At 41.7% G+C, this 15,207-nt stretch overlaps 1 protein-coding gene across 4 annotated transcripts in view; it reads left to right on the plus strand.

Annotated features, from left to right (window-relative positions):
- The first annotated feature begins 391 nt into the window (after nucleotides 1–391).
- Nucleotides 392–15,207, plus strand: part of Tbc1d1 (TBC1 domain family member 1) — a 220,853-nt gene continuing 206,037 nt past the window's right edge. For 3 of the 4 annotated variants that reach the window (XM_046447077.2, XM_046447305.2, XM_046447393.2), the window contains exons 1-2: nucleotides 392–529; nucleotides 11,457–11,964. In XM_046447077.2, coding sequence (XP_046303033.1) covers nucleotides 11,548–11,964 — 417 coding nt within the window. In that variant the 5' untranslated portion in view covers nucleotides 392–529; nucleotides 11,457–11,547. Of the gene's footprint in view, nucleotides 530–7,128; nucleotides 7,240–11,456; nucleotides 11,965–15,207 lie in introns of those variants that run through there. The other variant, XM_046447142.2, reaches the window with a different exon arrangement.

The following is a 15,207-nucleotide window of genomic DNA, read 5'->3' on the forward strand; positions in this document are numbered from 1 at the left end:
GGCCGCGGCGGACCCGCACTGCAGCAGCTGTTGCTCGCCTGTGACTCGTCAGTCCCGGCCGTGCGGCGCGGGCAGAGTCACACGGCGCAATGGGGAAGGGAGGGGGGGTGCGCCGCGTCCCCCTCTCAGGGGACCGAGTAGGGAGATCCCGTCTTCTGCCCTCCCCTCGCCTCCCCCGCGCTCGCCCAGCCAGGGAGGAGGAAACGCGAGCCGCGCGCAGACACCCCGTCCTCCTCCTCCTCCTCCTCCTCCTCCTCGGCTGTGGCTGCTGCTGCTGCTGCTGCCGCCGCCGCCGCCGCCGTCCGCTTTACGGTGCCTGTTGCTGCAGCCGCCACGGGACCGGCAGTGTCCTCAGCCTGGAGAAGAGGCGCTAGATCTGCGGAGCTGTACCCTCCCAGCACCCGGCGGCGGGAAGAGCGCAGCCAGCTGGGGACGATGGATGCCCCGCCCGCTCAGGCCGTCCCCACCGTGCCCCCGAGCACCTGCATGCCGCGGCCCGGTCCTGGGCTCTGAGCGCGCAGTGGCACAGGTAGGCGCCTTTTGGGGCTTCGCCCACGCCATCCGCTGACCCTTCTCGGTGGTCCCGGCTGCTCCCAATTCTCGGCGCGCCCCTGCGCTCCCTGGCCGCGGAGAAGGCGCAATCCTGCAGCTCAGGGGCGTTCCTGCTGTCCTCGCCGCGCGGGGTCTCCGGGGGCGCGCAAGGTGGGGGTGGAGTTCACTGCCACCGTCTGGTCCCCTACTTGGACGAAAGCGAAACCTTGACGTTCCTAGCGACCCAGGAGCTTCGGCCGACTTCTACCCTGCCCCCTCCTCCCGCTCATTAGTCTTCTCACCTCTCTCCTCCTCCCTCCCGCCAAATATCGTGTTTGTAAAGCGACCACATTGGAAGGACGGTGATCAGAGTGACCCCATGCCACCCTTTAATAAAAGTTTAGAGTACTTTGTTTTAGTAACTTTGGCTGCTGCACCAGTGCGAGCAACATTTCTTTCTATGGGCACATCCTGTACCAGTCATTTTGAAACCCTGCTTAATTGTTTCTAGCAGCTTCCTGGTCGCTGTGTGATTATAAGACCCTCTCAAACGTCGTCACACATTGTTTTTTCTTCTTTTTTTTAATGAAGTGTCATTTTGTTTGAAGTCCAGCTAGTGGTGGCTTTCTCCGTTGTGATTCTATTTAAAATAGCTTGTTCTCCGGAAGTTGCTTAAAAAGGAAAAGAAATTGAAAGTGATGATTGTTTCTTCCATCCAACAATTTAATTTTTGGAGTACCCTATATTACAGGGTAGATGTTTACTTCATAGATCTCTCATCTTTCATTCTAGATGCTTGGATGATTTCGTAAATTGATAAAATCAGACTTTGAAGGAGCTTTAAAAATGACCTGGTTTAAATGGGTCACACCCAAGTAACTCAACTATCTCTGCAAGTCCAAACTTCCCAACTTTTTGCATTGGACAGGCTGAACTAAACATACAGGCCCTGATAAAGGAGACCTTGTTTAGAAGAGCAGAAATTCATTCTCTTTCCCAGGCGTGAGATGGGATTGGTAGCTGTTGCCTGCCCCTGTCTTTGTTGTGTTTTGGGAGTCTGCTCTGTGTGGGAGGGGTGAGGGTGGAGGAATGGAAGGAGAGATGTTCTGAGGCTGAGTAGGGAATGCACCTTACAAAACACTCTTTGCTTGTGTGACTTTTCAGGTTCTATGACTGTCTGAGGTTTGGGATCCCCATTGTGAGTTTTGTACCTTTTATAAGAGTTCAGACTGCTCCTTTTGGTTAGGAGGGAGATGTGCCTCATTATCAGCTCCTTTCTGGGAGCCCTGAGGATGGATGGTTTGTCAACAGGTACTTGTCAACCATTTGAAATTGAATATGATTGCAGTCTCCAATCTGCCTGTTTCTTCTTGTTGTTTTTTCATAACAAGTTATAGGGAAATAGGATCATAATAAGTGCTTTCCAGATTTATCTGCAAGTACCTATCAATGTAACATGAGCTGCTGGACAGTAGGCAGAGCTGTGAGTTAAAAGGTACCCTATAAAATGTTGAATACAGGTGGAGTATTCTGATACTGTTGAGTACAGAGACATAAAAGGGGCCATTAGTGTTTCAAAGGAGGAAATAAAATCAGGTGGTAATTAATATAAATACATTTACATGGATTTGCATACCAGGAGAAGAGGGAAAATTTAATTATGAATTATTAGCATTAAAAGAAAGTTTTGCACATGGGCCTCCTGCCATAGTCTACCATTATCTGTCCTGCTGAGAGCTCTGGGATTTCCCTTTTCACTGTGATAGCATTTCTGATTGGGTGGTTGTCATGTCAGTGTTAACTTTTTATCTCATAAGACAGTTTGTCATAGTTTGAGAGGGGAAAAGGAGAAGATGGCCAACTGTGAAGAATTGGGGCTTGCCCCTTCTTCCTCAATATCCAGCCATTGATAATTGCTAGGAGACAGCCCGGACCAGAAAGGCGGCAGTCACAATCACTCGTGCCCTGTGCAGAGCCAACTGTGGTGGTTACTTCTTTCTGGCCCAGATAGATCTTCTAGGATGTTCTAGGGGGAGAATTTCTCTGCAGGTTCCCAGTCTCCATGCTTTCCAGATTCTCCCAGAAAACCTAAAATATATATGTATCTATTTGGGGGACTCAATGTGAATGCCTGGGCACACTTTGCTCTCCCCTTTCCGTAGTCCACTGTGCTACCTTCTCAAGGTTAATGGCCACAGTAGTCCTAATACTTGATCTGCTCCCCATCCCTTTTCTTTCCCTGGTTATTGAAACTTCAAGAAGTAGAATCTGTGCATTAAAATGACAGTCTGCTCAGCAGGCAGGGAGCACTGGGACCCGTGTGGCAGCACTGATTTTGGTCTTCAGTCAGAACCGTTACCTTGCAGTTTCCTGTGCTTTTTCTCCTTTCCAACCCTGAATTCCAATAAAAATATTTTTTAACAAAATTCTTCACAAAAGGCATGGAAGTTTCCATTTTCAAGGTTTTTTTTTGACATTTTCAAACCAAAACTTCTGTTTGAGAGATTCTTAGATTTAAGGACAATGCATCCCTTTTCAGGTTTCAAATGTTTAGAAAAAAAGATTTGTCATGTTTGGGCCATGTGAAATAATCTTGAACCTCTGGTTTTAGTTGAACTGAAAAATCTAGGAAATATGTTTTAGTACTAAAAAAGAGCCTTTTTAATTTTTGAAAGTGTCTGTTTCCTTTGAGATGATAACAACCATTTTTTTAATCTCGGAAAGAAAATGCATCTATTTAACTTTAGCAAAACATTATACATGACCAGTGAACCTAGACTTCTGAAGTAGGTAAGCACTTATGGTTGTGTTGTCAGAATTAGTGAATGTCCATATAGGTAAAGTGCTCAGAACAGCACCTGGTTGATAGTCAGCATTCAAGTTACTTATTGCTATTGCTATATTTATTCGTTTGTTTTATATTTTTAGAGTATAACTTTAATATTAAGTTTGGATTACTGATGCCAGGTAAAATCTAGATAGAACACCCAAGCTAATCCATTAGAAAGATATTTGAGAGTTATTCCCTTCTGATATATTGTTATATAGGAAGAAATTTGTGCATAAGACAGATTTGGATTCCAGTCCTGCCTTCATCATTTATTAATAAGGGTCTATTCTGCAATGGGGATGATGAAACATACTTCTCAGAGTTGTGAGAGTAAACAAGTTCGTATATGTAAAATGTCCAAGAAGAGGTCCGTATTGCTCCAGTGAGTAGTTAAAAGTAAGCATGGACCCTGGACCCAAGGGACCTTGGCCCAAATCCTGATTCTGTCACTTTCTGCTGGTATGACCTTAGGCAGGTTTCTTTCCTTTCCTGTGTTGTCAACTCCCTTCTCTCTCCTCTTTAAGTTGGAAGTTATAAAGATAATAGTTGTTCATAACAGTCCTTATTTTTCATGGTTGTTTTGAGAAGTAAATCAGTTAATAGATACATGGTGCTATTGTTATGTGTTAACTGTTATTATTACTACTTTCCTTAAAGCAGCTAAGCAGGAGGGAGGGTTATTCATAATCTCTAAAGGCCAGTGGGGACCATCCCCAACCTCTATCCCTTTGTCCTATGCAATAAAGTACAAGAGAACACAAGAAGTGACGTTGGTGGGCTAAAGAATTAGGCTTGAATTGGCTCTGATTTATTTAAGAAGGAAGTCTTTCAAAAACATCATTATTTTACATGTCAAATTAGAGGTGTACCCTATATTGAAACATCCATGATGATGGTAGGGTTAGAACTACTGGTGTGGGGACCTCTGTGTACTGATGAATAGCTTACTAGGTAGCTCTCAGGATCATTGTAACCTGGGCTATTGGTGGGTGAGTGTACACCCTGACTGGGGTAGGATTCTGGGGAGGAAGTGGACCGTTGGTGTACCCAAGCCAGTGGCCCTATTGTGTGGGAGTAGACTACTTCAAGTTTCAGTATAATTCTTCTCAGGTACATGCCCATTCTGGGTAAAGAACAGAAAAATTAGACTGTTGAATAGCCACTGGGAACTTCCTATTTCTCCTGGGCTTCGCAACAGTTACTCAGTATTGGCTGGTTCCTAACCTGGCTGGGAGCGATAGGCTCTCAGCACTCTTCCCTCCATCTTACTCTGAGTCATTTGTGTTGCTATAATAAAATTCCCCAGGCTGAATACTTTATAAAGAAAAGGAGTTTATTTGGTTTACCATTCTGCTGCGTGAAATGTCCAAACACTGGCATTTGGTAAGAACCTTCTGTCTGTGTCACTATATCACAAGCTAGGTGATGCTGTAGCAGACAATATACCAGGGCAGGTGAATGTCTGGAAGTGAGAGATTACCTTTTGAGAGAGGAAGAAAAATGGTGGGGAGGGATCAGGGTCCTTTATAACAACCCAGACTTGTGGGAGCTAATCCACTTCTGCAGACATAGCCTGCTCTATGATACCAGCATTGATTCCTCCAGGAGGGTGGTTATGACCCAAACACCTCCTACTAGGCCCTGCCTCTAGAAGGTTCTACCACCTCCCACTACCACTGCACTGAGGACCAAGTTTCCAGGACATGAACCTTGGGGGGACACACTTAAACCATACCCAAACTTTTCCACCAGCATTGCAAGCAGGTGGGGGCTGAAACTGCAGAGGCTGGTATATTGTGGCCACTGGGAAGTCCCTCTCCTACTCTCTGTGGGGGCTGGGAAGAGAGGGGCTTCCCACTAAGCAGCTTACTAAAACCTATCCTTGTTTCTCTTGTTTCCTGATCAATAAATCCCATCCTTTCTTCACACATCTCCCCCACATTTTTGTTCCTGAAGGGAAGATGGAGCGGCTTTGTTTCTTCATACAATCGTGGAGACATTTTGTATTATGCATTATGAAAATCAAATTCGCCAGATTTTAATGATAGAAGAAAACTTGGAGATAATCTTGTTTTATACTCTTATTGAGAATAAACTTGAGATCTGGAGAAGTAGCTCGCTTTTTCAACTTCACACTTGAAAGTGTTCTCCTGAGGAAATTGAGGTTTGCAGCGCTTGGATAGGAGTCAGGGACTGGGATCGTCCTAATTCTGTCACTAAATTTGAAGAAGCCACTTCATTTCTCCAGAACCCAGTTGCCTCATTTCAAATATGAGAAAAGTTTCTAAATGGCTTAAAAGGACCTTGGTTATGGTTCTAAGTGCATGCTTCTAGGGATAAGTAGCATAGCAGAACTCACAAGATATTGAAACTGCTTTAAGAAAAGGGTGTCTTTATGTTTTGAGTAGCTGCTGCATTTAAGGACCATTCCAGGTGGGTGCTGCATAGAATACAAAGAGTCTTTCTGGCAGAACAGGGCTTGTTCACACATGATTCTACTAACAAGAACATAACAATGCATGATAGTATTTTCACTGTGGATATTAAGCAGAAGAGGCCTCCTTGGAATAGTGATTGTCTCTGAGCCTTAAAGCAAATGGTCTTAGCTGAGGTTGAGTGCAAAGTATATGGCTTGAAATGGCTTTAAAAATAATGCAGTGGTTTGTTAGTACTATTGCATGGTTCATTTATTCCATGATACTTTTTATTAAAAAGTAATGTGTTACCTAGTCTAAGTCACCATGAATCTTACACTAGAAGTATCAGAATTGCTTACAAATAATCATGGCTATGTCTGAGGTCAGACTTATAATTTGATATTTTATAAGTGGTGTTAAGGTCTAATCTACTTTTTACAGAAGAAATATGAACATGCCACAGCTGGGTGAAAAGTCAAAACTTTAGGCATTCACAACATTTTATCAATAAAATGGCATAACTAATTTGATGAACAGGGCCTGGTTCATAGTGAGCACTCAACTAAAATTACTTATTTCTATTACTATATGTATTTTTTATTTTATGTTTAGAATTTGATATTAGGTTTGGATTACTGAGACTATATAAAATTTGGAGAAAAATGGTTGTTATCTCAAAGTAAACAGACACCCTCAAAATGAAAGGCCTTTTTGCTAGTGCTAAAACATTCCCTACAGTCTGATTATTTAACAAGTGATTTAACTATCAAGAAAGCTGAAGTAATTCTGCTATGCTTGTTGCTACCCTAATAATTACTGCATCACCTAAAATAATGGAGAGATCTGGGATTTGTCCTTTGTAGTCATTCTAGTACTTCTTCAAACATGTCTTGGGATTAGCAGCTGTCAACAGTTAGAACTTGAACAGATTCAGTTACAGAACTGGACGTTAAGCCAGACATTTAATGCCACTTTCAAGAGAGAGAGACTATTATTTACTGGATTATATGAAGTTCTGATCTATTTTCATTGTCAGGGGAAGCTGTATACTGAAGGAAGAGAGTCAGGGACTGCACTTTCACAAAATATATTTGGGCTCTAAGTAAAGTATTGGTATATTTCTGAGCTTTGGAACATTTAAATTTTTAAAAATCCATTCTGAACTGTATGAATTATAAAAATTTACTTTTAAATTATGTGTGTGTATGTGTGTGTATCATGTAGAAAAACATTAGAGTTAAAAAAAGACTTCAGTTCTATTTCAGAAGAGGTTTAAAATTTGAATTTGAATACTGAGTTTCATAATGCTAAACCTTAAGAGTTTGAGAAGCTTGCAGTCCTGGACACCTGTTCAGACCCTTCTAGTGAACATAATGCCTAGGTAAAAAGTGCCCAAGGACATAATGATGGCTGCTCTGAATCATCTTGGAGGAAAGAGGTGGTGGTCACTTGAGCTATGAGGTAAACATGAGCTGGAATTAAAGGGAAAGAATGGGAAGGTTGGGAGATGGTTCTCTCTGGGTCTCTCATGTTTTCATGTATCCTGTGAATGCCCTTGTTCTGAACTACGTTTTCAATCACGTTTCTACAGAAAACAGTTATGGAAGATAGAACTAATACAAGACTGGGCAGCCTTTAAAATATGCAAGTTCCTTGGCTCAGGTCCTTCTCCTGTCATCCCCTGTGATGAGTGTCCACTGGCCTGTTGGGATTGGGGTTGAGGGAAATGACACAAGTACTGACTCTCTGGCTACTGCTATTGGTCTGAGTAATCAATTATCCTTTGTCTCTGACCCAGGAATCTCGTGTCTTCTATCTGCAAGTTAACTTGTGGCAGGCTAACTTGTTAGCTGACAAATATGGTAAAATCTCAGGCCCTTTACAGGTTGTGACAGGAATTGTGTTCCAAAGAGAAAGGAATGGTATATGCATTGTAGCATGGGAAAGCACATCTTATTTGGGAAACTATAAATCTCTATTTTCAGAGTCAAAAGATCTATGAAAGAACATTAGGGAGAGTATAAAATTGGGGGTATATACAGGATCAGATTCCAAAGAGACCTTACATGACTTTTAGAGGAGCCTAGATTTTAGGGGAGAGGGTCGGTTACTAAGAGAATTTTAGCAGAGGAGCGACTGGTAAATTCTCTGTTAGTAAAATTGCCTGAGGGATATGAGAGATGGATTGAAGGATGAGTTGCCTTTTCTAAGTGAGGAAAATATAAATTTAGATGGTAGAGTTGTAAGTAGTGATGAATAAAGAAGGAATCTTTAATCTGCTGTATTTTGGATGTAGAAAGTCCATGTGATAAAGGCTTGGTCTGCAGGAAGATGCTACTGTGAGAAGTGAACCCTTTGGTGGGGAGCTACTAGGAGGTCTTTAGGTCACCCCATGGGGGTGTGCCTGGAAGCAATAGTCACTTGAGGTGAGTGGTTTTTCTCTTCCTCACGCTCCCTCCGAGATGTGCTACCTGGCCTCAGGCCTAAAAGCTACGGGGCCAACTGATCACGAACTAGAACCTGTGAAACCATGAGTTAAAATAAATCTTTTTCTCTTTATAAATTGATTATCTCAGATGCTTGTTACAGTGACAGAAAACTAACTAACACAACCAATAAAATGAATAGTTCACTACAATATAGTAGTGGAGGGAAGAGAAGTTCTGGTAAGGAAGGAGGTGATACTGATTTGGTTTTAAAATAGCTAATTTCAGGCTGAGGTGCCTACAGGGTATCCAGACAGAAATATGTAGTGACTGATACTGATCTGGACCTCACAAAGGAGGTTTCCATAGCAGAAAATCACTTGGGAATCATTAGGGGACATGTGACTGATGCATTGTTGTTCATCAGTCAAGAAGATGGGCTTGAGAGTCAGGTACAATCTCTCTCATGTCACTTCTTTTGGTTTTGTTTTTTGCTACTGGGAATTGAACCCAGGGCACTCTATAGCTGAGCTACATCCACAGCCATTTTTTTTTTTTTTTAATTTTGAGACAGGGCTGACTCTCTGGCTACTACTATTGGTCTAAGTTATCAATTGTCCTTTGTCTCTACCCTGGAATCTAGTGTCTTGCTAAGTTCCTTAGGGCCTCGCCAGATTGCTGAGGCTGACTTTGAACTCCAGATCCTCCTGTGCCGCAGCCCGTCTGGCTGCAGCAAAATAACCGGGGGTGACGAACAATTTGTGTACATTGATACAGCAGGAGTGGGAGCCATTTATTGTAGGACAACAGAGGTATTTATACATTCCACACAGCTTATCTTAATTAGCATAAACTAGATACATCAGTCAACCAATAAGAAATCTCCACACTTAATGGCTCGCTGGCGTTACTTCACAAACCACTCCCTCTGGCATTTTGCCAGGCGCCATTCAGACTTGTTTACAGACCCTAACTGGCAAAATGCCAGGCGCCATCCTGACTTGTTTACAGACTCTAACACTCCTGCCTCAGCTTCCTGAATCGCTGGGATTATAGAGATGTGCCACTACTCCTGGTTCTCAGGTCGCTTTGTGACAAGCAACTCAATCTATCTTGAGCTCCCTTATGAATAGTTTTCTGGTTCACAAGAATAGCCTCACCATGCACAATGGCACATACCTGTAATCCCAGCTACTCAGGAGCCTGAGGCAGAAGGACTGCAAGTTTGCGAGGCCAGACTGGACAACTTAATGAAAACCTGTTTCAAAGTAAAAAGGGTCGGGGCCGACACGGTGGTGCACAGTTGTAATCCCAGTGGCTTGGGAGGCTGAGGCAGTAGGATCTCGAGTTCAAAGCCAGGCTGAGCAATTTAGTGAGGTTTCTAAGCAACATAGTAAGACACGGTCTCCAAGTAAAAAATAAAAGGGCTGGGGGTGTGGCTCAGTTGTTAAGTGCCCCTCGGTTCAATTCCTGGTACCAAAAGAAAAAAAAAAGGAAATAAAGTAAAAATAAAAAGGGCTGGGAGTATAGCTCAGTGGTGGAGTACCCCCTGGGTGGGTGGGGGGAGCAGAGAAAGAGTAGCCTCCAACAGATAAATATGAAGGTTAAAAGTGAGGCAACACATGTAAAGTACCCAGCACTCAATAAAAGTCATCTGAGCATTAGACTGTGTCTGTTGACACCAGAAGATTAGATGAGACTGTCCAGAGAAAAACAGTTGTAACATGAAGAGAAGATGGAGTGAAGGAAGGGATGAAAGCCTTCAAAGAACTTGAAAAGAAGCCCCTGGAAAGGTGAGATGAGAAGCAGAAGAGCTTCACTCAGGGAGGTGTGGGCAAGAGTTAAGAAATCCAATAGGGACCAGGGAGCTACAGACCACAGAACCCCCTTTGAATTTCACAGCCTTGGGGATCTGAGTGACCTTAAGGGAAGCAATTTCAGTGGCTCTGTAGTGCAGTGTAGTGGCACTTACCAACAGTAGATGGGTAACAGGAAATGGAGACAGTGTAGACTTTCCCTGAAGAAATTTGTGTAGACAAGAAAGAGAAGGAAGAGTTTGAAGTCAAGGGGAAATATCTTTTCTTCTCCTTTTGAATGTGAAAGACTTCACACATTTAAAAAAAATATATTTCTTGAACCCCTTCTCAGTCTGGCCCCGTGCCAGGCTCTGGGTCCAGGGGTAAAGAAGAAGACAGTTTGCTTTGTAGTTTCTTCTTGTGTCTGTGCTCAGAGGGATACAAGAGAGACTGAAGGTCTAGGGAGCTAAAGAGAAGAGGATAGGGCAGTCTGCTTTGTAGTTTCAATAAAATATATCAATATTATATATTATATATCAAAATAAATCAATAAAATATATCATTGAAATAGAATGAAAATCATAATTTAGAGCTTTTCTATCATATATGTATCATGCATATTAAACATACGTGCATATATTTTCTAATAGTCTAAGTATTCACCTATTACTTTTCTCAAAGAAATAGACCTCACAAAAATAATGATTATTTCAAAGTTAGCATAGGTGGTATATTTGTTGCTCAGTTTAAGCTTTTTTTAAATTTATTTTTTTATTGATTTTATTATTTTTTTAAAAAAGACACAACCAGTTTAAGTTTTTATGCATGTTCCACATCTGGAATATTGGGACAAAATGTATTAATATTTGAGAGATGCTGGGGATGCAGCTCAGTGGCAAAACACTTGCCCAGCTGGGTTTCATTCCCAGCACCACAAAAATAAATAAATAAATGAAATTTGATTAATATCATAAGGGATAAGGCCAATTGTTTAAACCTAGTCTGCTTCAGTATTCTGTGATGATAAATGGATAATATATATATTTTTTTCTCATAAGATTCCTTTCTTGGGGGAATCATCTATACTGGATTTTATTATCTTGAAAAAATTCCTTGAAATAATTACTAGATAATACAACAAGATTTAAAGCTGTCAGAGGAGCGCTGGAGTGCTTTCTATTGTGCTTGCCTTTGCTGGCTCTGTGAGGCTTATGTTTAACCGTGGTTTCCCAGAGGGATCTTTGTGTCCTGTAATGAGTGTGACAGTTATGCCATTACTAGGTTTTATATGTAATGCAATTTCAGGAAAGCTCTTTCTAGGCAAAGCAGCTTATTTGAACTAGTATTCATTTCTTCTTACATTGGTTTGAGACTTTTAAGTTCTAGAACAATAACTCTCTGAAAACAGCTATTGCTATGACTTCATTAAACTCTAATGCCTGTTTCTCTCCCCCAGGATTCCACATCTGAAGCGTGTCACATAGATTGCTTCGTCTAAAATAGGAGAACGGTGGCAAGGTTGGGCTGTCTCCAGGTCTTTTCCTAAGATGGAACCAATAACATTCACAGCAAAGAAACCTATGTTTCCTAATGAGATCTCGGTGGACTTTGGCCTTCAGCTGGTGGGCTCTTTGCCCGTGCATTCTCTGACCACCATGCCCATGCTGCCTTGGGTTGTGGCTGAGGTTCGGAGACTGAGTGGGCAGTCCTCCAAAAAGGAGCCAGCTACCAGGCAGGTCCGACTTTGGGTTTCACCCTCTGGACTGAAATGTGAACCTGAACCTGGGAAGAGTCAGCAGTGGGATCCGTTGATCTGCTCCAGCATCTTCGAGTGCAAGCCTCAGCATGTTCACAAACTGATTCACAACAGCCACGACCCAAGTTACTTTGCGTGTCTGATTAAGGAAGATGCCGCCCATCGGCAGAGTGTCTGCTATGTCTTCAAGGCCGATGATCAAACAAAAGTAAGTTGAGGAGGGGATTACAAAGATTAAGGTGTGGCTAGATAGCTTTTATGGTACAGGGATTGAGAAATTTAAGCATACTGGGATGAGTAAGGGGATGATGTTGCTGTTCTACATAGATTATTTAACTGAATTTTGGGTTTGTGGGGATTGTTTATAGTTTCTTTTTTTTTTTTTTTTGAAGAATGCTTTATAAGAGATATTAGAAATTATAAGTTTATGTGTTCAAAAATTCAACAGAGAAATGTGTCTAGAACTATAAATAAGGGTGGAAGTGTTAGGGCTCATATTTAAGGTATCTGTTCTAAAGCTTCAGTGCTTCTCCAACTGAAATGTGCATGTGAACCATGCACATTTGTGTTAAAATGCATATTCTGATTTCACAGTGGGTGGACCCCCAGCATGGACTTCTAATGGGCTGACAGGGCTTGACAGGTGATGCCCTGCTGTTCCTTTGCAGATTGCACTTTAAGTGGCAAAATTCTAGATCAGCGATCTCCACATTTTTTAATTCCATTAAGAAAAATACAGTTATTTATAGACCATATAAAAATGCTTTTAAGCTATTCATGGTGGCCCACACCTGTAATCCCAGCAACTCAGGAGGCTGAGGCAGGAGGATCACAAGTTCAAAACCAGCCTGGGCAACTTAGCAAGACCCTGTGTCAAAATAAAGAATAAAAAGGACTGGGGATATAGCTCAGTGGCAGAGTGATCCTGTAGTACAAAAAGTAAATAAAATACTTTAAACCATTTCCCAAGGTGTAATTTTCACTTATGAAAAGGTCATTGATAAGAACAGTGGGTACTATTTGGGGGCTCTTGCTATGTGTTTCTTCTTTTGCCAACTCCATGTCAGACCTTTTAGCTTGTTATTGGTTTATCTCAATGTGTTTGAGGAAAACAGATGAGAAAGAGTCAAAGCTCTACTGTGTTCCTGTTCATTTGTGCTTGCACTGTTACAGTCCAATGCATTGGTTACTGCACCATTATTGCATTTATAACCACAAATATTAAGCCACTAAGTCTAGGTAAGATTGAAAATATAATCCATATAGCCCCTTTCTTAATCAAACCCATGAAAAGATGCAATTTGTGCAATATACAGACAACAAACAGTTGAGGGCCCCACAGCTAACCCCATGCACAGACAGAGGAATCCCCCTGCTACCTTAAGTGCCAAGCACACCCATGTGACTAGAGCTCTGGGCCACACATGTACTGAAAGAGGATGGCAGTGTCTGTCCCTATGGTAAATGTCAGTTCAAATTTAAAATATGCATAGAATGCTAATATTTCCCCTCTACTCCATTAGGTTATTTTGCATACTCTCCAGGGTGTAAGACCTTTATATGGAAATTAATGTTCTTGGTATAGTCTGTCCTCCATATCCCCAGTTTCCACATTCATGGATTTAATCATCCACAGATAGACAATATTTGGAAAAATGTTTATGTTTGTCCTGAAAATGTACAGATATTTATTTCTTGTCCTTATTCCCTAAGTAATTGAGTATAACAACTATTTTATAGCACTTACATTGTATTAGGCACTATAAGTAACCTAGAGGCTGTGTATAGGTGTATAACAACTACTTATATAGCATTTGCATTGTATTAGGCATTATAAGTAACCTGGAGGATGTGTGTAAGTTGTATGCAAATTCTGTGCTATTTTATATAAGGAACTTGAATATCTGAACATTTTTTATGTGATGTGGGTTTCCCAGATCCAATTTTCTGCAGATACCAACAGGCAGCAGTAAGTCTGTGGAGACTCACTTTGGTTTGTTAATTGTTCGATGCTTTTCTCCATTGATTCAGTCATCACTGCTCCAGATACGGTTCTAGAGGCATTGATAGGGAAGAGAAGCAGGGGATGCGTGAACAGTGCATGATGGAAAGAGAGAAAATGGAACCTAACACATGCCCAAACATAGGGAGACTTTTTAAAATAAAGGCTAGCATGGAGCTCAAAACCACCACTTCACCCACACAGAATCAGATGTCTTAGTACTGAAGTCATGTATGTTATCGCCCATGCATCTCCAATGGACATGACAGTGTTGTGCTCAGAGGGACGAACTTCCTCCATTCTAATTCCTCCTCGGACACCCATATACTGTTTCCTTGCAACTGAGTCTGTTTCCTTGTCTGTAAAATGGGTATAATTATAGTATTTATCTCATAGAGTTGCTGGGAGAACTAAATGAACTAGAACAGGACCTGAAACTTAGTAAGCAAGCTAGGGGTGTTAGCTCAATGATAGAGCAATTGCTTGCATAGCATGCACAGGGCCCTGGATGCACCCTTTAGCACTCCCAAAAGGAAACAAAAAGGAAAGGAAAGAAAATAAACTTGCTAAGCATTTATGTCTCATAAAAATGATTTATTCAGGGGTGGGGGTGTAGTTCAGTGGCAGGGGCGGCCCTGGATTCAATCCCTAGTAGACTGCAAATAAATAAATAAATGATTTACTCAAGAATGCTTTGCTGGAAGCAGATTAAGTGCTGATTTCACTTCAGATCTTTGGCAAAAAGGAAAAGGATATTGAAATGCACGTCTTCTGCACTCAGACATGAGATCCTGGTCATCCTTGAGCAAGGCAATTATAAAACTGCATAAATAAAATGAACAGTTCTCATTACTTAGCCAGATTCCAGAATGAAAATCAGAGGATTGAATGGCCTCTAGCCAGGCCAGCTCTACATAAGGATTGAATTTCCTTGGGGAGGGCTTTTTCATGTCTGGTTGTTGAACACTTTGCACTTTTGACTCTTTCCAAAAATCTTTCATAGCCTTCTGTGAACTGGCACTGGTCAGTTACTTAGGTACCCAACAAGAGGGAGAGATTGGTAAGTAAATTCTTACCCCAAAGTAGAGAGTTGGCCTTATTCTGTGTTCTAAAAAGCTATGATTGAAATACAAATGAGTTCTTATTTTTGGCCTGTGTACAATTTTTACAAACACAAATTGTCACTCAGATATAAATTGCTGCCAACCTGCTCATTTTATGAAAGAGCAATTTGCAACACAGGTACTCGAATCAGAAATGTAATGATAAATGACTGGCTGTGATTCTGACTTGCATAATATCCGTTATGTTCTTGGACCCCATTGGCGCTGCATCTCAGCAGGGGCGTGTCGCTGTAGGAGCAGGTTAACCTCCACTGTCATTTTTCTTGACTATTTGTAACATTTGCTTAGTGAAAGATTTCCCCAGATTAAGGCCTCTTTTAAACTG

This window comes from Marmota monax, unplaced genomic scaffold (genome assembly GCF_021218885.2).
Source record: "Marmota monax isolate L192 unplaced genomic scaffold, Marmota_monax_Labrador192_F-V1.1 WCK01_AAM20220418_F8-fsc00025, whole genome shotgun sequence".
Classification (NCBI taxonomy): domain Eukaryota; kingdom Metazoa; phylum Chordata; class Mammalia; order Rodentia; family Sciuridae; genus Marmota; species Marmota monax.